This window comes from Eriocheir sinensis, chromosome 67 (genome assembly GCF_024679095.1).
Source record: "Eriocheir sinensis breed Jianghai 21 chromosome 67, ASM2467909v1, whole genome shotgun sequence".
NCBI classification, from domain to species: Eukaryota; Metazoa; Arthropoda; class Malacostraca; order Decapoda; family Varunidae; genus Eriocheir; species Eriocheir sinensis.
Genome location: NC_066575.1, coordinates 5,268,141 through 5,288,308, shown reverse-complemented (window position 1 = coordinate 5,288,308; position 20,168 = coordinate 5,268,141). Strand labels below are relative to the sequence as shown.

Here is a 20,168-nt window from a genome sequence, read left to right as displayed (position 1 = left end):
TGATCCGTTATTTCTGCTCAATACCAGATACTAATAGAGATTTCCTGTGTGGTGTCCTAAAATTCCCTCCTCCTTTTTATATCAACCCCAAACATTATAAAGCCACAAGGAATTTTCATGGTATTTTGTGTTTGGTTGGGGGCTCACAAACTTGCGGTATTGGACTGTAAGACTGGCCCACAGAGAGGTAAACCAGGTAGCTTCAACACCTTAAGCCCGCGGAGATTAAGTGACGTCAGCAAATCTATGGAGGAAAGAGAAAGAAAACGTATATCACTACATAAAAAAGTGCAGGGTAGGGAGAGCAGTTTTAAGGCACGCACAGGTAAGAAGTAAGAACGGATAATTTACGGTTTTTCACCCAACCAACGATTTTCTTATGTGGTTCATGTTTTTCTGGTGATGTAGTGAATTGCACGATTTTGTATCTAATTTCCGTCGCAAATGTCTCCTTTTAGAGTTATTCCGTAAGAACGATTAGCCTCACTTTTAACCCTACGGCATTATGAGCAAGTAGAGAAGAGTTTGACTAACCTCACTTAAACCCTATGGCATTATGAGCAAGTAGAGACCGTTTGACTAACCTCCCCTTAACCCTATGACGTTATGAGCAAGTAGAGACACAGTTCGACCCATCATCTCACTCACTCGAGGCTGCCTGGTCCCTTCTCTGCATGTAGCCCATCGTGACCTCATGGTGACCTCCCTTTCTAAATCAGAGTCGTTGTTCGTTCTCTTGATATCGTACATTTTGACCCAGCACTGACCCGAAACTGACCTCTCTTCTGGCCGGAAAGAGATGAGAAAGAGAAGGCAGAGGAATGACTGAAGAGAACACGGGGAATTTGAAGAAGCAGAGAGAACATGAGAAACGGAAGGGCAGAAGAAAAATTAGACTGGCTAACCAAAACACAGAAGAAATTTTAATCTTCTCTTTCCAATACGCGTTAACATGCATGAGAGAGTGACATTCTGCTATGATGCATCGGTTAACTCAAGGATTATAATTTATATGCTATGCTATTTATATACTTATTTGCGTGTCACTTGATTATATTCATTCACTCGGAACCACTTATTTCTTTCGTGTCGCCTACAGTCTCTTACAGTCTACAGTCTTTTTTTTCTTTAGCAAATTTCAGCTGACTCGGAAACAAAAGCATCACGTCTCTTTCATTTACCCGCTTGGTCATCTTTCTTATACGCCCTGAATCGTTTTTTTTACCCTTTTTGCAAGACCGGTTACACAGATCTTCTCCAGTCAGTGAACTCCAAATGACTCGAGTATGTGTGATGTCTTTTACGCATGTTCGCATTTCTTTGAACTTAATGAACGGCACGTGTGTTTTTCCTTTCCCATTGCACTGTAGACACACACAAAAAAACCTCCATCAATTAGACTTAAAAAATAACGGAGATATTTTAATCTTCTCTTACGCATGGTTACTCATTCTTGGTCGTCCTGATTTCCTTTTCTTTTTCTTTATTTTGTTTTGTTTTTTCTTTCCACGGCGATAGACAAACAAAATTTCATCTGTTTTGAGGATTACTGCAATGTCTCCCATGCATGTCGGCTTTTATTGAACGTTTGGCTCCCCTCATTTTTTCTTTATTATTTTCCATGTCCATTGACTAATATTTCTTAAGAATCTTGAATTATTATCATCCCCATCATCGTCATCATTACTGTTATTGTTGTTGCTATGAGACAATGCAACAAGTAGAGATGGAAAAGCTAGGCAACTATTATTATCCTTATTATTAGTATTACGGTAGCGTTAGTGGTAGTAGTAGTAGTAGTAGTAGTAGTGTTGGCATTTCAAAGGTTCGGTAAAGGAGGAGAAAGGAAGCAATTATCATTAAACAGCCTCACGCAGTTAAATATGTAGAACCGAAAGCGTTCATATATTGCAAGTTAAAAAAGTCCATATAACCTCAAAACACATCCCTCCTCTTTTCATGGCCACCGGTAAATCCTCCTCCCAGACTAGCCTTCTGCCCTTCAACACCCCAAAGCTCTCGGCCGCCAGTCACGCCGCGTCACGCCCGGAGCTCACCTGCGCGGCGCCACCAACACCTTGATGCTTCCCCCGCTAATCCCGCGTGAAAGACTTAAGACGGAGGATTAGCAGTATTTTTAACTATTCATTTTTCGTTTAGCATTAATGGCGGACTTATTTATTTTTTAGTATTCTTCATATGTCGTTTTCTGTTAACGTCTGATTAATATTTGAACCTTTTCTTTAATTCTCGTTTTTTTCACTTCATATTTTTGGTTTTTTTTTCTTCGGGTTTTCGTTTTATTTCTCCGGTTTCTTTTTTTTAGGTGTATTTTTTTTCTTTTTTTTTAGTTTTTTTTTTGTTTCCTATTATTTGGCTTCCTTAATAATAATCTAAACTTACTTAATAATCTAATCTTCCTTAATCATCTAATCTTGGCCTTGCTATTAATGCTTTTTTTTTTTTTGCTTCGTCCTTTTTTGCTTTTCTCATTCATTTGCTTTGTATTTTTCGTTTTGTCTTTCAGTTTCAATTTTTCTCTGGAAGTTTTGTTTTGATCAATATTTTCGTTTTTTTTCGATCGTGATTCGGTTGTCATTTGTTTTTTTCTCCTGTTTTTTTCTTCTGTTTTTTCTTTGTTGTCGTATCGGAGTCACCGCGTCGACACATAATACACTCACGCACGCACGCACGCACGAGGAGGAAGACTGTCATGACCTTTCGTAACAGGATTAGAGAGAGGCCTTTGTTCATGCATGTCCGCCAATCTGTACGCACGTTGCCAGCTAGTACTCATGCCATGATATATACACTCTGGAAAAGAAATGGCTTAAGTTTATAAAAAAAAAAAAATGAAAATAGATTTATATTTTGGCGCCTGGTTTCAATTTTGCACAGTACCTCTTTTTTTTCCTAGTTAAGAGTATTGATTGGTGAGTGCGTACAAATTGGAGAGCTGAAGTAGGACAAGCTGGTGCTCTTCCTCCCTTGACAGAAGCTGAAGGAAGGGTTGATACTCCCTACCATGACGGTCACCAATACTTCGTCGCTTGATAACTGTGTTGGGCGAAAACTATACTTGCTTGTTCGCTCTCGACTTTTGAGCTAAAATGTAATGAAAGTCAACTGCAGAATGTTTACTCTCTCTCTCTCTCTCTCTCTCTCTCTCTCTCTCTCTCTCTCTCTCTCTCTCTCTCTCTCTCTCTCTCTCTCTCTCTCTCTCTCTCTCTCTCTTGGGTGTTACATAACTTTACCACCCCCAACCCCAACCCCCCAAGGAAGGGTGTGCATAAAGTATAGGTCGCGTGCGTAACTTGCAAGACTTCCGAACGGGTAACCGAGTGGCCTAATCGCATCACGGCGTCTTAAATATTCGGAAACACTACCAGAGGAGGGAGGAAAATATGTCACTCGCGTATATCAGATGGCGCTCGACCAAATCCTTCCGGGGTCTCGAATCGTCATTTATCTATCGGTAACAAGCATCAGTTCTATTATCTAAAACCTATACTCGTAGTCACTAGAAGGGAGAAAATATTATGTCATCCGTGTATATCAGATGGCCCTCGTGCAAATCCTTCCGTGGTCTCGAATCGTCATTTTTCTATCGGTAATTTAAGCATCAGCCTTGAGCAAGATGAAACGAAAAAGTAAAGATAAAACTGAGGGAGAGTTTGAGAAGGAAAAAAGCAACATTGGATCGTGAGGCAAAGAAAAGGCAGCGTGAGAGCGTGGAAAAAGCGCACCACCTCGCCAGGCCGCCTCGACACTTCCGTCCACTTTCTGAAACGTATCTGCTGGTTCCAATTACGAGTATTTCTCAAGACCACAGGAAAGATTAGCTGAGTTTTCCTTGGTGATTTTCCTGTTCATGGCCCAGAAGTCGTGTAAAACTGTCACGTGGATCACAAAGCATTCCATGAAAATCTTAGGTTAGTATTATAAGACAATTTCGCTTCTCACATCAGCTATTTCTAAAGGTCGAAGAGGTGGTCACTCGAGTTCTAATAAGTGTTTCTTTAGGTTCACGGTACAGTAGAAGGGTCACACTACCACCAGGGTCATAAAACTACTCCTGGAAATCCCCACAACTCCTACGAAAGCCTTGTCAAATATGTGTTCTTGGGAGGCGAAATGTCTCTTTATACGACCCTAAGCACCTTCTACGAGTTCCATTACCCTACGCCCCTGTCCACCCAGCAGTGAATGGGTACCAGGTATTAATCGGGGTTTGTGTCCCGTCTCCTGGGGTCTGTTCCCTTCTCCTATAATTCCTTCCCCTTCTGTCTCTCTCCGGCATATGGCCACAGATGTTGCGCCGACTAAACCAAACTTTCCAACTTTCCAACCTTCTACGAGTCATTCAGACAGGCGAACATGAGGTGCCGAAACGCTAAAAAATAAGGACTTTAGCTGACATACGCCGGCAAAGAGTGTGAAGGTCGGGGCAGTGGCTGGCGAGACGGCGTGAGGTTCTGCGACACGTGTGGGATTTGTACAGCCATTGGTGACCTCAATACCAGTCTTTGCCGCGGGGTTCTGACTTCGCGCTAAACATCAGTACATATCAAGGTCGTTTAGTCCATCAATAAGTCGGGAAGAGAAGGATTAAAGGGGTTATTACACTGGGCAAATTTTCCATGGATCTTCAGTCAAACCACGATTTCCGCTGGCGTGGTTCTCATTTGTTTCTTGTTATTGCTGATGATGATGATGGTGAGTAATACCGTCGTCCTTCTGGGAAATCTACCGTAGCTTTGGAAGATCGTGGACACGTCAGAAAACCACGGAAATATGAGAACCACGCCAGCGGAAATCGTGGTTTGACTGAAGATCCACGGAAAATTTGCTCAGTGTAATAACCCTTTTACGCATCTGTCTGTCTGTCTGAGGGCCGCGCGCACCGCCACCACCACACACTGAGCACAAGAAATCGGATTAAACATTTTTCTCCTTGCGCAAACGTTGTCTTGGTACCGAAAGGCTCCACCTGAAACTAATGCTATAAGAATTTCGCGGTAAACAGCAGTAGAAATACCAAGGTCGTTTAGTCTGTCAGGTAATAGTTTCTTGATTTGTAAGTCTGCGGCAACGTAACTAGATTAGCATACTTAGCACATTGTTTTTTCTCGGTTTCTAAGCCATAACTATTGCAAAAAAATACGTAACGGTCCTGACAATAACTTCAATTGAATCTCTTTGAGTGTGTGGGTCCGACAGTATTGGGGTCTTGATATGCTATAAGAATTTCGCGGTAAACTTCAATAGAAATACCAAGGTCGTTTAGTCCGTCAGCAGGTCGGGAAGGCAATATTTCTTGATTTGTAAGTCTGCGGCAACGTGTCCAGATTATCATATACGCACTTCTCACATTATATTCTCCATTTTCTGACCCATAACTATTGCAAAAAACAACAATGATTAACGGTTTTAGCAATAACTTTAACTGTAACTCGTTTTTTTTGTATAGGTACGATAGTTTTGGGGTCTGAAACTGATAAATACAATGTTCTGATTTCTGAATACGACGATCCCAGCACCGCATCTAGTTCATATCTTACATTCCACTATTATCTGTCAAACTGTTCATCCCACCCCCATCTCTCTATACATGTAACATCCCACCCCCACCTGTCTGTTTCATCCCACCCCCGCCTGTTTGTTTCATCCCACCCCCACCTGTCTGTTTCATCCCACCCCCGCCTGTTTGTTTCATCCCACCCCCATCTGTCTGTTTCATCCCACCCCCACCTGTCTGTTTCATCCCACCCCCGCCTGTTTGTTTCATCCCACCCCCGCCTGTCTGTTTCCTTCCACCAACTCCTGTCTATCTGCACATCCCACCACCATCTCTCTACACATGTACATCCCACTCCCACCTGTCTGTTACATCCCATTACCACCTGTCTACCTGTACATCCCACCTCCCCATCTCTATATGTCACATCCCACCAACACCCCCTCGTCTGTGTGTGTCTGTCAAGGTCTGTGTGTGTTCCTGGGGTCATAGTCTTGAACCTTCCGGCGCCCCAGCACACATTTGACACACTTTTTGAAGGAGTTTGGGGCATATCCAGGGGTTGTTAATGACCCTTGTGGTAATTTAACACTTCTTTATGCTATGATTGTGAAAAAACACTTATGAAAACACGATAGATCCCCTTTTTGACCTTTGGAAATAGTTGATGTGAGGTGGAAACATCTGAGAATACCGACCTTGACCATGTTACTATATTAAGACAGGAACGTTATTACCACATCGACAGCTCCCCCGCGCCTCTCTCTAATCCTCCAGCTGTCGTCGTGCGAAATATCACGTCAACTATTTGTTACGTAACGGAGAGAGAGAGAGAGAGAGAGAGAGAGAGAGAGAGAGAGAGAGAGAGAGAGAGAGAGAGAGAGAGAGAGAGAGAGAGAGAGAGAGAGAGAGAGAGAGAGAGAGAGAGAGAGAGAGATTTACATAGAAAATCAGACCACACAGACCCATGGTCCAGACTAGGTGGTCTGTCCTTAAACCAAAGTGATTTTACATTAATCAGATGGCTCCAAAACGTTGCTTTTCTACTCTAGTTAATATTAAGTTCAAGGAAGTGACGGTCGAGCTTGTTTTTAAAGGAGTCAATCGTGTTACACTGGACCACTGATGGTGGGAGCTTATTCCATTCTCGCACTACAACGTTAGTGAAGAAAAATTTGGTGCAGTCTGAATTTACTTGTCTACATTTGAGTTTTGTGCCATTGTTCCTCGTTCGCAAAGTGTCATCGATCATAAACAATTTTGTTCTGTCTACATTCGTGAAACCATTAAGTATTTTAAAACATTCGATCAGTTTTCCTCGGAGGCGACGTTTCTCAAGAGAGAACATGTTAAGGGTGGAAAGCCTTTCTTCGTAGGATTTGTTGCGCAAGGAAGGGATCATTTTTGTTGCTCGACGCTAAACACCTTCTAGTTTAGCAATGTCCTTTGCATGGTGGGGAGACCAAAACTGTACCGCATATTCCAAGTGGGGTCTGACTAAACTATTGTAGAGTGGAAGTATTACATCTTTATTCTTGAATATTAAGTTCCTTTTAATGAAGCCCAACATTCTGTTCGGTTTATTTGCTGCATCGATGCATTGATGTGAGAATTTGAGGTTTGACGCGATTTTAATCCCCAGGTCCTTAACGCATTGAACGCTTGTGAGTTTAACGCCGCGTATTTCGTAATCGAACTTCTTATTTTTTGTTCCAACTTGAAGGACCTGGCACTTGTCTACGTTAAAGGACATCTCCCATTTATCCGACCAAGCTGAAATTTTGTGCAAATCCTCTTGGAGGCTTTGCCTGTCTTCGTCAGTGAGAACCGAGTTACCAATCTTTGTGTCGTCTGCAAATTTACTAATGCGATTATTGAGTCCAACATCCACGTCGTTGATGTAAATAATGAAGAGCACTGGGCCAAGAACTGAGCCCTGAAGGACGCCACTAGTGACCGGCGCCCACTCTGAGTTAAATTCGTCAATCACTACTCTTTGTTGTCTGTTGCTCAACCAATTCGCGATCCATTGGTTTACTTGACCGTCAATGCCTATTTGGAGAGAGAGAGAGAGAGAGAGAGAGAGAGAGAGAGAGAGAGAGAGAGAGAGAGAGAGAGATATTTTCCCAATAGTAAAAAAAAATCGACAAACTTTTTAGCGACTCGCTCGTAGGATTGACTCAAGTAATGTCAAAACAATGGGAAAAAAATACGATGAGACGAAAAAAAAAAACAAGACTGCGACATAGGGACAGCCAGCAACATAGAGACAGTCGGCAACATAGAGACAGCCGGCAACATAGAGACAGCCGGCAACATAGAGACAGCCGGCAACATAGAGACAGCCGGCAACATAGAGACAGCCGGCAACATAGAGACAGCCAGCAACATAGAGACAGCCAGCAACATAGAGACAGCCAGCAACATAGAGACAGCCGGCAACATAGAGACAGCCGGCAACATAGAGACAGCCAGCAACATAGAGACAGCCAGCAACATAGAGACAGCCAGCAACATAGAGACAGCCAGCAACATAGAGACAGCCAGCAACATAGAGACAGCCAGCAACATAGAGACAGCCAGCAACATAGAGACAGCCAGCAACATAGAGACAGCCAGCAACATAGAGACAGCCGGCGACAGACAGAGACAGCAACATAGACAGACAGACAGACACAGAGACACAGAGACACAGACAGAAAAACAGACCAACAAAGTACAGCAAATTCTCCAATGAAACTGAACTCACAGACATGAAAAAAAAAAGATAAAAATAAGGTCACCAAACTAAATAAACATAACTAATAGGATGATTTAGATAACAAGTCCTATTAAGTAAGAGGGAGAGGAGACAAATGTGAGAGTGGAGGTATCTTACAGAGGGAGAAGGGAGATAAGGGTGGAGAAGTGGAGAGATAACGTGGAGTAAGTGTGGGAGAGTGGAGTGAGAGACGGAGACGGGGAGATAAGATTTGTGTGTATGGAAGGAAGGAGGAAGAGGAGGAGGAAGAGGAGGAGAAAGAACGAAGGAAAAAGGAAAAACAAAGAGAGAAGGAATAAATATGAAAAAGGAAAGAAACACGGAGGAAAGAAACACGGAGGAAAGAAACACGGAGGAAAGGAACACGAAGAAAAGGAAAACGAAGGAAAGGAAAACGAAGAAAATGAAAAAACGAAGGAAAGGAAAAAAACGAAGGAAAGGAAAACGAAGAAAAGGAAAAAACGAAGAAAAGGAAAAAACGAAGAAAATGAAAAAAACGAAGAAAATGAAAAAAACGAAGAAAATGAAAAAAACGAAGAAAATGAAAAAAACGAAGGAAAGGAAAACGAAGAAAAGGAAAAAACGAAGAAAAGGAAAAAAACGAAGAAAAGGAAAAAAACGAAGGAAAGGAAAAAAACGAAGGAAAGGAAAACGAAAAGGAAAAAACGAAGAAAAGGAAAAAACGAAGAAAAGGAAAAAACGAAGGAAAGGAAAAAACGAAGGAAAGGAAAAAACGAAGGAAAGGAAAAAACGAAGGAAAGGAAAAAACGAAGGAAAGGAAAAAACGAAGGAAAGGAAAAAACGAAGGAAAGGAAAAAACGAAGGAAAGGAAAAAACGAAGGAAAGGAAAAAACGAAGGAAAGGAAAAAACGAAGGAAAGGAAAAAACGAAGGAAAGGAAAAAACGAAGAAAAGGAAAACGAAAAGGAAAAAACGAAGGAAAGGAAAACGAAAAGGAAAACGAAGAAAAGGAAAACGAAAGAAGGAAGGAAAGAAAAAAGAAGGAAGGAAAGAAAAAAGGAAGGAAAGAAAAAAGAAGGAAGGAAAGAAAAAAGGAAGGAAAGAAAAAAGAAGGAAGGAAAGAAGAAAGAAGGAAGGAAAGAAGAAAGAAAATAATGCACACATATTAAACAGTAAACATCTCTACCTTGACGGGCGATGGAGGAGACGAGGAAGAGGAGGAGAAGGAGGAGGAGGACTCGTCTCACTTCCTCACGATCCGCTCTTCCACTGAGGACTGACGGATGTGACTGAGAGGAAAGTTGAGGCAGGTGAAGCGAGGGCGGGGGGCGAGGGGTGAAAGGGGGGCGAGCGGGGAGGACGCGTGTGTGAGGAGCAGTGGGGAGGAGGGGAGACGATGCGTGAGTCGGGGGAGAGGGTGAGGTAAGCAGTAAACGCACGAGGGGCTGAGTAAGAGGAGGATGAGTAATAAAAAGGAAAGGGGAGGTATGGGAGTGGAGAGGGGAGGGGAAAGTGCGGGACCCAAACATGCAGTATATACAACATTATTAGTTTTTTGTCCTCATGGTTAAAAATCTTCCTTACGGCGTCTTGCTAAAGAATCTATATAATGACTGTAGGAAACTTAAGGCGGGATGAGGATTTGATATTTTTGTAGACATGTCCTGCCATGCATGTACATACAAAAGTTCTCAAATATATTGGATATCGTACTCATGATGTGCAATACATTGTAAAATAAAATAAGAATCCATATCTATTACATCAGCGGTATTCTCATACTTACTTTTTCACATACTTACTTTTTCACATACTTACTTTTTCTCATACTTATTTTCCCAAAGGCATTATGTCACCATTTGACAATACTCTTGTATCTAACGCGCCGCTAAGCACTGATCACAAGTAGAGTAGACAGCAGTGCGCCTACCTGGCACTGTAAACCAGGGCTACCAACGCACTCCACGCTCAAACAATACTTCCCATATAGTTAAGCAGATAGTTAAAGTTATAGTTAGATAGATATAGTTAGTTAATTACTTTACTGATCAATAAATCCTCTTCAAATATTTGATGCGCAGAGTCCACTGCTTCACTCACTCGCTCACTCTCATGCACACTCGCCTGCCGCCTCCTTTCCTAACCCATCTACTAGTAAGTAAATGTCTACTTTCTTATCGCTCTCTCCCTAATCAGTGCAGGGCTCGCTGTGTTTACTTTCATTATCTTCCGCGGCCACTGAGAGGAGCCGCTGACAAGAATAACCACAAATAGCAAGTCAGAATATTGCAAAAAAAAATCGAAATGTTTTTTTTCTGATAGTGGTAACTGGAACCGAGCAAGGACCAGCTTAATCGGTGAACGTAAACTTCTGCTAAATGGCACGTGGCACGTCTCCCGGACGACGACCTGTACGAGACAAACCTGAACGGAGGAGACCAATGGGACGCCCACGTAACTCATGGTTGGGGCAAGTCGATCGAACCTTGGAAGAAGCTAGCATGGGAAGGGCAGCTGCGTGGAGGCTTACCCGGGTTGACTGTCTAGGGTGGAGTCGGTGGGTGAGTGAAGCGACGCGTCTCCTGTCGTATGCTTTCCGATACCCTACGCCCCTGTCCACCCGGCAGTGAATGGGTACCAGGTATTAATCGGGGGTTGTGTCCCGTCTCCTGGGATCTGTTTCCTTCTCCTATAATTCCTTTCCCTTCTGTGTCTCTCCGGCATATGACCACAGATGTTGCGCCGACTAAACGAAACTTTCCAACTTTCCTGTCGTATGCTCCCCGTTAGTTAATAAGGACGAGAGAGATGCGTCTATGAAGTAACCATTCGTAGCATATATATCCACACGGTTAAGGATAAGACACAAGTACAATTGGCCATAAAGTGACAAACCAACTACGGATGAGAGAGAGATGATATCGCGGCTGTCAGTAGAGGTGAAGAGCTAACAAACGACTGAAAAAACAGAAAATCACCAGCAAATACAGCTTTCTAGATACCATTGTTGATGACTGGGTCTAATAAAGGGTGAGGGAGATAAGAGAAGCCATTGTTAGGAGTAAACACGAAAAGCTAACCACACGAATAGAAGAAATAGAAGCAGGAAAGACAGGAGGAGAGTGTATAGCTTTAGTTAGTTTGTTCATTCGTAAGTTTGTGAATTAGTGAGTTCGTAGGTTCGTGAATTGGTGAGGTAATGTGTGTCTAAGCGTCCACAAGTTAGATTTCATTGATAACTAAAGCGTCCACGTAATTTGTGTACTAAAATGTTTTCTTAATGTTTTTTGCGATCATCATTAAGCAGACTATTTTTTTCTATTCATCATTCTCCCATTCTTTTTATTTGTATGTTCATCGGTCTGTCAATTACAACAAAGAGAATGCTGTACATGTCTACTGCTCCCGATATCACTCGCCGTAGATACAGAGAGTGAACTAGAAATTGAAACTAGAACTCGGTATCACGCGGCCACCACATCCCCGCGCCCTGACCGCTAACCCCTCGCCCCCGCCGCAGCCTCCGTCTTGCGTTACATTGAGCCGATTTCACAGTCCAACACAGTGTCTTCGTAACAGCCCGAACCAAACTTTAGAATCCCATACAATCCAAAATGGTGAGGTCTTCGATGCCACACTAAATACACAAGACTGTTCCTGTATAGTTTCATCAAATTTGTGAACTTAAATATAAACACCAGACACTATACAAGGAAATTTCGAAGGCTCTGGTATTGGTTTGGGAGCTTACTAACCCATCGTGGGGAACTGTGAAACTGGCCCATTGTACAGGACCCGAAAGCCTACATGCGCTCGAGTTCCCTTGGAAGTTTTGGGGCCATAGAGCCTCGGCCAAACACAGTAGATTAATAGTAGATTAATATTAAGAGCGTCTTCTGTTTGCAGGACCAACGTAGAACGGGCTTTTTTATTTCCCGTTTATTTTCTGTGTTTTCCCTTTAAGCTACTTCGGTTGTTGTAGAGACAAAAAAAAAAAAAATCCAAAATCTACAGAAATTTCTCGTGTGGTATTGATAAAAGATGAGAGCTACCGAGCTTGATGATACAATAATACAAGGGAATTTCTTTAGGAGTTTGTCGGATGTTTTCTATATAATCTACACAAATTTTTCGTATGGTATTTATCAAAGAAGAGAGTATTAGAAAGTGGTTGGGAAGGGGAGGGAAAAAGGAAGGGGAGAGAGAGGGAAGGGGAAGAATATGCAGGGGGAGGAGGGACAGGAGAAGAATTGAAGTGAGGGAAGGGAACGGAAGGAAGGAGGAAGGGGAGAGAAGAGCGAAGAGAGAGAGAGGCAAAGAGAGATGGCGCCACTATAAACACTTGCCTGCGCCATGACGGGGTGGGGCCGAACACCATCCAGGCCCCTTCAAGCAAGCCTACCGGCGCTATAGGCGTAAAAAAAAGAGAGAGAGAGAGAGAGAGAGAGAGAGAGAGAGAGAGAGAGAGAGAGTTAAGTAAATGAACAAAAGAAAGATTAGGACGCCAGAGAGGAAGAGGAGCAGGAAGAGGAGGAGGAAGAGGAGGAGGAGGATTAGGAGGAGGAGGAGGAGATTAAAAGGAGGAGAGTGGGGTGCATAGAGTGACTTCTTTGCTTTATATCTTTTCTCTCTCCCCCTATTCTCCTCTCTTCTCCTCTCCTCCCTTCTCTTCCATTCCTTTCCTTCTCTTTCCCTGTATCAGAACACAAGCGATACGAGTCAAGTTGCTGGAGATGTCGGAGAAAAAAGACCAAAAACAACAACAGCAATACAATACAAATGAACCCTGTTATAAGTCCTTCCATTGAGCGCGTGGGTTTATAAAATGACGAATTCGCACGGGTTTGCAGTAACTGGTATGGGGGGGATGGGGGAAGGAAAGGGGGGGAGAGAAAGAGTCAGGAGTGGTTAGGAGTCAGAGGGAGGAGGAGGGGAGGGTATGCAAATGGAGTTAAGGAGTGAGGGAGGGAGAGAGAGATGGTGGGACGGGGAGGGAGTGAGAAGGGTAAATGAGAGGAGTGGGGAGAAGAGAGGCTGGTGAGGGTAGGAGGTTCTTTTTCCTTTCCTGCCAGGTGATAGGGGGGTGAGTGGATGAGTGGGGGAGGGGGTAGCCGGTTGTGGTGGCGGGGTGGGCATGGTGGAGGGGTTGGTGGTTGTTGGGTGGGCGGGGGTGGTGTAGGTGGCGAGACTGAAGGTGGTTAGTGGTCTCGATTCGGCTTGGAGATTCAATGTAGCGGGAAGGATTACGAGAAGGATTAAGGTGCAAAATACTCTCCCATATTCCTTAAGGCTGCCAGTGAGCGTGGACGAGGTGCACTGACTCGGGATTGGCGAGGAATGGGAACAGATATACTTTTCATGACTTTTTATTTACGGGAATCGATTCATTTTGTGTATTGGTTATTTAGTTATGGATTCATTTTCTCTTTATTCTTTATACTTTTTTTATGGGTTTCGATTCATTTGTGTATTGGTTATTTAGTTATGGATTCATTTTCTCTTTATTCTTTATACTTTTTTTATGGGTCTCGATTCATTTTGTGTATTGCATTTGGTATTGATCCAGTTGTTGATTCATTTTCTTATTTACCTATCTATATATTCATCTTTATCTAATTATCTACCTATATTTCTGTATCCATGTATGTATGTAGAAATGTATGTATATAAATGTCTGTCTTGTCTGTGTATCTTTATCTGCGTGTCTGTCTGTCTGTCTATCTGCATGTCTGTATCTGCCTGTCTGTCTGTCTGTCTATCTGCCTGTCTGTATGTCTGTCTATCTGCCTGTCTGTATGTCTGTCTATCTGCCTGTCTGTATGTCTGTCTATCTGCCTGCCTGTCTGTCTGTCTATCTGCCTGTCTGTCTGTCTGTCTATCTGCCTGTCTGTATGTCTGTCTATCTGCCTGTCTGTATGTCTGTCTATCTGCCTGTCTGTCTGTATCTGTCTATCTGTCTCTGTCTGTCTGTATCTGTCTATCTGCCTGTCTGTCTGTATCTGTCTATCTGTCTCTCTCTGTCTGTATCTGCCTGTCTGTCTGTATCTGTCTATCTGTCTCTGTCTGTCTGTATCTGTCTATCTGTCTCTGTCTGTCTGTATCTGCCTGTCTGTCTGTCTGTCTATCTGCCTGTCTGTATGTCTGTCTATCTGCCTGTCTGTATGTCTGTCTATCTGCCTGTCTGTATGTCTGTCTATCTGCCTGTCTGTCTGTATCTGTCTATCTGTCTCTGTCTGTCTGTATCTGTCTATCTGCCTGTCTGTCTGTATCTGTCTATCTGTCTCTGTCTGTCTGTATCTGTCTATCTGTCTCTGTCTGTCTGTATCTGCCTGTCTGTCTGTCTGTCTATCTGCGTGTCTGTCTGTCTGTCTATCTGCCTGTCTGTATGTCTGTCTATCTGCCTGTCTGTGTCTGTATCTGTCTATCTGTCTCTGTCTGTCTGTATCTGTCTGTCTGTCTATCTGCCTGCCTGTCTGTCTGTCTCTATGTATGTGTGTAAGGATAAACGTCACTCATACACTAATCACCTGATGTTTGTGGCCACTGACGCACCGCCCACACGGAGGGATTAGGGAGGTGGCGTGATGGCGCGAGGCTTACACGGGGCGGCCTCATTTTTTCCTTAGGGGAGGCTTAGAGGGAGCGGTGGTATTTCTTTGATGCAAATGTGTCGGTCTGAGGTAATGCCAGAAGGAATGAAGAGGAGACTGAGGGGGAGAAAGGGTCATAGGTATACATATTCATAAACATGTCGGGCTCCTATACAACTTTTTTCTAAGGCCACAGAGAACGAACGTTAAGGGTTTTCTTGGTTGATATTCCCGTGCATGGTGCAGGAGTCGTGTAAAACTATCACTAGATCCACGAAACGGTCCATGAAAACCCCAACAGCTTCTACGAGAGGCTTTTCAAACAGGTGAACTGAGGACTTAGAGGGCAATATTCATACACATTTCAGGAGTGACACACTTTTTTTATGAGGCTTTCGTAGGAGTTTGGGACATTTCCAGGGGTAGTTTTATGATCCTGGTGGCACTTTGATCCTTGTTCTGTGCCTGGAATCTAAAAAAAAAAAAAAGAGAATCCCAGAAACACGAGAAAGACTGAAAATAAAAAGGCAGACCAGAAACACGAGAAAGACTGAAAATAAAAAGGCAGACCAGAAACACGAGAAAGACTGAAAATAAAAAGGGTGACCAGAAACACGAGAAAGACTGAAAATAAAAAGGCAGACCAGAAACACGAGAAAGACTGAGAATAAAAAATAACCAAATAGTGCCCCGTTGGAGAGGCTGAAAGGTGGCCGTGTTTACCTTCTGAGTGACAGGTGGAAGGAGAGGAGCAGCGCCCTAAAATAACACTGAATAATAATAATAATAAGAGTTAGCCCATTAAAAAGCAAGGAGAAGAACTGTGTGAATAAGCAGAAGAGAGGATCAAGAGGAGGAGGACCTACGAAGCGATACAAAGCAATACAGGTCAAGAGAAGGAGAAGGGGGAGGTGCTGGCAGCCACATCCCAGCATTTTTTTTTTTATATCCGTCAAAGAAAACATTGAGCATTGAACACAGCCGCATAGCTACAGCCTTGCCCTGCCGCCCCCGCTGTGTGTGTGCCTGTCCCCCCGCCTGGCCCTTGACGTGAGTGGAGTGCAAGGGGGCTCAGTAACCCTAGTGGACATTCTCTTGAACATTTTGCCTTTCCTTCCCAGCACACACCTTTGGCAAGGCTTTCATAGGAGTTTTAGATGTTTTCGTGGGTAGCTGTATGGCCCGGGTGGTAGGTGACCATTTCTTAGTTTACTCACCTGGTGGCATATCCATTCTCCATAGCACAGCAAGGAAATATAGTAGAATTCCAGAATACTCACGAGAATCTCATTAAACTCGTTTTTGGCCTTTGGTGATAGCTGATGTGAGAGGTGGACCGTCTGAGAATACTGACCTAGGTGCTGGGGGGGCGTGGAGGATCTGATCTTGATATCTTGTTAATAAAACACAGGGCACCTGTATTGGTGCATAACAGCTTGTCCATGTGTTGTGCGGCGACTATGCCTAATGAACGAGCCTCCCATAACCCACTTAGCCAGTGGGGTACCTCTTTGGCCGACTCGGTAAGGAGTGGCCCATGCTCCGAGGGTAATAGAAAATGTGAAGAGTTGGAGGTATGTCTCAGAGGGACATTGTCAACACACAGAAATTAATCTGCATAGGGAGGAAAGTCGTGTAGTGTGGTGACTATGCCTAATGGACGAGCCTCCCATAACCCACTTAGCCAGCGGGGTACCTCTTTGGCCGACTCGGTAAGGAGTGGCTCTCCCGTCACGCTGGTCGCGGGTTCAATCTCAGGCAGCCGACTAATACCGTGATCTTGACTTTTTTCTTTAGACTTTTTGTCAGTTTATTTTACCTTATTTGGTGGTAATTTCTAAAAAGTTTAAAAAGTTTCTATTGATAAATATGTTTTTGCCACATCAACTCTTCTTAGTGTTAAGAGTACAAGGTCACAAAATTACCCTTCCTCTTTCTTCTGTCTCACCAGCACCTGCCATGACCATCCACAGTCTCTACATCCTAAGTAAGTCTGGCGGTCTCATCTACCAGCACGACCACAATTTGCCCACCATTGAGAATGAAAAAACTTTCAGTTACCCCCTGGAGCTCAAGCTTGATGTGCAGAACAGGAATGTGGTCGTGTCCTTTGGCCAGCGGGATGGCATCAGAGGTAAAGCAGACTTGTTCCAGAGAATAAGGTCATATAGTGTTAAGATTGTTTCGTTTTTAGGATAACAAAGATTTTGTATAAATATCACGACATTTGACAACATTGTATTCCAACGTTGTCAAGTGTCGTGGTATTTATACAAAATCTTTGTTGTTATCCTAAAAATGAAACAATCCTAACACTATATGACCTTATTGGATTATCCAGTTATTTAATTAAATTCATTTAAAGGTAGTAAATAGCTGACGTGTGAGAGGAAGCGAGGGGTGTTGAGAGTGTGTGGCAAGGTGTGGGGCTTAGCTGACCCCGCAGCCACCACCCCCCACCTTCCAGTTTCTCATGGAAATACTATAGTACTCTTATCCAGGCAGTGTCCTGAAAAATCAATTTGATGTATTGCCAAAATAAGGAATAAACGTTTATCAGTATTATTCAACAGTTCATTTTAGTAATTCAGCTTTAATCCCTAATATGAGTATTTACTGCTTAGAATGATGCATATATATTGGTAAACATCCCCAAGTGTCGAAGGAATATATGAACACCCTCCCTCCCTGGCAGTGGGGCATATGCTGGTGGCTGTCAATGGGATGCGGGTGACGGGCCACCAGCTCGATGATGGCCGCGAGGCGCTCCAGGTGCTGCAGGACGAGGCCAACTACCCAATCAACCTCAAGTTTGCTCGGCCAAGACTCACCACCAATGAGAAGATCTTCCAGGTAGGACGATTCTCTTTCCCTGAACCAGATTTCCCTCATAATATTTTCAGTTTGTGAAACATTATTGTTGAGCAAGTCAGACATGGGCTAATATAGCAGTAACCAATCAATCCATCAGTCACCATATGCTGAAACCTTGGACACAAAAAGTCTCTGCCTTTGTACAAAGTTTACTTCCCTACAAATATTGTAATTTGTGCCAAAATATTATTCTGACCTTAAAATTCTCCATAAATATATGCCATTTGTTATAACGGCAGCCATTGGCTGGGCCTTGGTGGCACTAATGAGTGATTAAAGGGAGGGAATGATGTGTCATGGCTCCGAGATGTAGAAAAAGACTCCAAAAGGCCTTAAGCTGCCTTTGACTTGATGCTGGAGTGTCCATCTTTCCATCTTGGGGGCTCAGGTTCAAATCCTGGGTGGAGTGTTTGGAAAAGATTTATTCTCCCGAACAGATCAATATCTCATGTACTACAATAAGGGGAAAATTCCCATGAGAGATGAAGCATGTGTGCATGTCACTTAGTGAAATTGTGATTTCATTCAAGAAATGGGAAACTGTACTATTATTTGACTCAGTGTGGTTTACCAATACAGATGACACGACATCAGGACAAGTACGATTATAATTGCCAAGAAAAATAACAGAACAATCAACATTTACTTGTGCTCAAATGAATGCAAGGCTTACAGTGTCCTGTCACTCATTATTACTACAAAATTCACCACCCTGTCCATCTTCAGGCGAAGGGCATGGTCAAGAGTATGTAAGAACTCTTCCCTAAATTTTCTCTTGTTTTATTTTTAGTATTGTCCATGGTAGCCGAGGTATACACACACAAGCTCACACTAAAAGACAGATACATGGATAAAATGTTATCCAAGAGTGACACTGTCCAGGAAAGTGCACTGCAATGCCATTCATCCACTAATCCTGTCCTGTATCCATGACCTCACCCTCCCTTTTGGCAGGCGTCCATGTTCTACCCGCTGTATGCCCTGGCCTGTCAGCTGAGCCCGGAGCCCAGGAGCTCTGGTATTGAGATTCTTGAGGCTGACAACTTCAGGATGAACTGCTTCCAGACCCTCACAGGTTAGTCGGATTATTTATCAAATTTGCTGCCTTTTTTTCTTTGTTGTTTATTTCCCTATCATACATTTCCCTTGTTAACAAGAGTAAGGCAATGGTATTTGAGAGGGCATGAGAGCAGACTCTCAGTTTTACAAAGCTATACAGAGTTTGGGAAGAGACTGTGAGCGTTTAAAATCTGTCTGGGGAAAGAGAGGGTGTAGGAAGTGATGGAAGTTCAGTACGTAGGGACTTCAATGTAAGCATGGGAGCATGGAGGGTGAGAGCAGTGATGGAGAGACTAGTAATATGTGCATCGGATAGTTATGAAAGGAAACAGTGTGTGCATTGGGGTGAAGATGAAAGGAAACTGTGTGTGCATTGGGGTGAAGATGAAAGGAAACTGTGTGTGCATTGGGGTGAAGATGAAAGGAAACAGTGTGTGCAAGGGGGTGAAGATGAAAGGAAACAGTGTGTGCATTGGGGTGAAGATGAAAGGAAACAGTGTGTGCAAGGGGGTGAAGATGAAAGGAAACAGTGTGTGCATTGGGGTGAAGATGAAAGGAAACAGTGTGTACAAGGGGGTACAGCTAGGCATGAGATACAGCCACCCAACTGATGTAAAATGTAGCACAGATAGCACAAATGAGTGATATAAGAAAGAGGTGCATGAGGTGTGTCAGGATGCAATGGAGACAGTAATGAAAGTATGCATGAGAGGTTGGTATGGATGTGACAGCGAAGGGAGTGGGTTGTGGAGTGGTTGAATAGGTGAAGTGTGGTGCTCGGAAATAGTATAGACATGGGATAAGGTTGGCTGTGAAGAGCGTATGTGAGGATAGGATTGAGGGAGAGGGTGTGAGAGGGAAACCACCAGAGAAATGGATCAGTGGAGTGGATGAGTGTTGGAGACGGGGCTGGCAGATGAGGGGCTGAATGTGTTGAGAGGGAGTGTTGGAACAGGGCTGGTCACCTCTACCATCAGGAAAGTTCTCATGAGGGAGCACGCTTTTGGAGATATAAGTAAATAGATAGTCGATTCTTTTTTTGCCTACGTTGACTGATAGAGGCATTTGCTTGTTGGTCATTATCAGTACTATAAAGTTTATTGAGTGGTATTTCAATTTTACAGGAGTGAAGTTCATGGTAATCTCAGACCCCAAACAAAATGGTGTTGATTCTCTGCTGCACCGAGTGTATGAGCTGTACTCCGACTATGCCCTCAAGAACCCCTTCTACTCCCTGGAGATGCCCATCAGGTGTGAGCTGTTTGACGAGCACCTCAAAACAGCGCTGGACCAGGCAGAGCGGCTGGGCCTGAGCAGTGTGTGATTGACATGGACATGCACTCATTCCTTCACCTGTAGGCCGTCATTACTATTGTTACTTGTTATAATACAGAGCTGTAAAGAGG

At 43.4% G+C, this 20,168-nt stretch overlaps 2 protein-coding genes across 6 annotated transcripts in view; one reads left to right on the top strand and one right to left on the bottom strand.

Annotated features, from left to right (window-relative positions):
• Positions 1 to 9,571, bottom strand: part of LOC126987972 (cytochrome P450 2U1-like) — a 24,599-nt gene extending 15,028 nt beyond the window's left edge. The window contains exon 1 of one of the 3 annotated variants that reach the window (XM_050845672.1): positions 9,426 to 9,571. The gene's annotated coding sequence lies outside the window, so the exon portion shown is untranslated. Of the gene's footprint in view, positions 1 to 209; positions 231 to 9,425 lie in introns of those variants that run through there. The other 2 variants (XM_050845670.1, XM_050845673.1) reach the window with 2 other exon arrangements.
• The window catches only part of LOC126987973 (trafficking protein particle complex subunit 4-like), a 21,212-nt gene extending 1,044 nt beyond the window's left edge, over positions 1 to 20,168 (top strand). For 2 of the 3 annotated variants that reach the window (XM_050845676.1, XM_050845675.1), the window contains 4 exons: positions 16,781 to 16,963; positions 17,525 to 17,682; positions 18,658 to 18,778; positions 19,887 to 20,168. In XM_050845676.1, the coding sequence (XP_050701633.1) occupies positions 16,789 to 16,963; positions 17,525 to 17,682; positions 18,658 to 18,778; positions 19,887 to 20,086 (654 nt within the window). In that variant the 5' untranslated portion in view covers positions 16,781 to 16,788 and the 3' untranslated portion in view covers positions 20,087 to 20,168. Of the gene's footprint in view, positions 1 to 15,528; positions 15,880 to 16,780; positions 16,964 to 17,524; positions 17,683 to 18,657; positions 18,779 to 19,886 lie in introns of those variants that run through there. The other variant, XM_050845677.1, reaches the window with a different exon arrangement.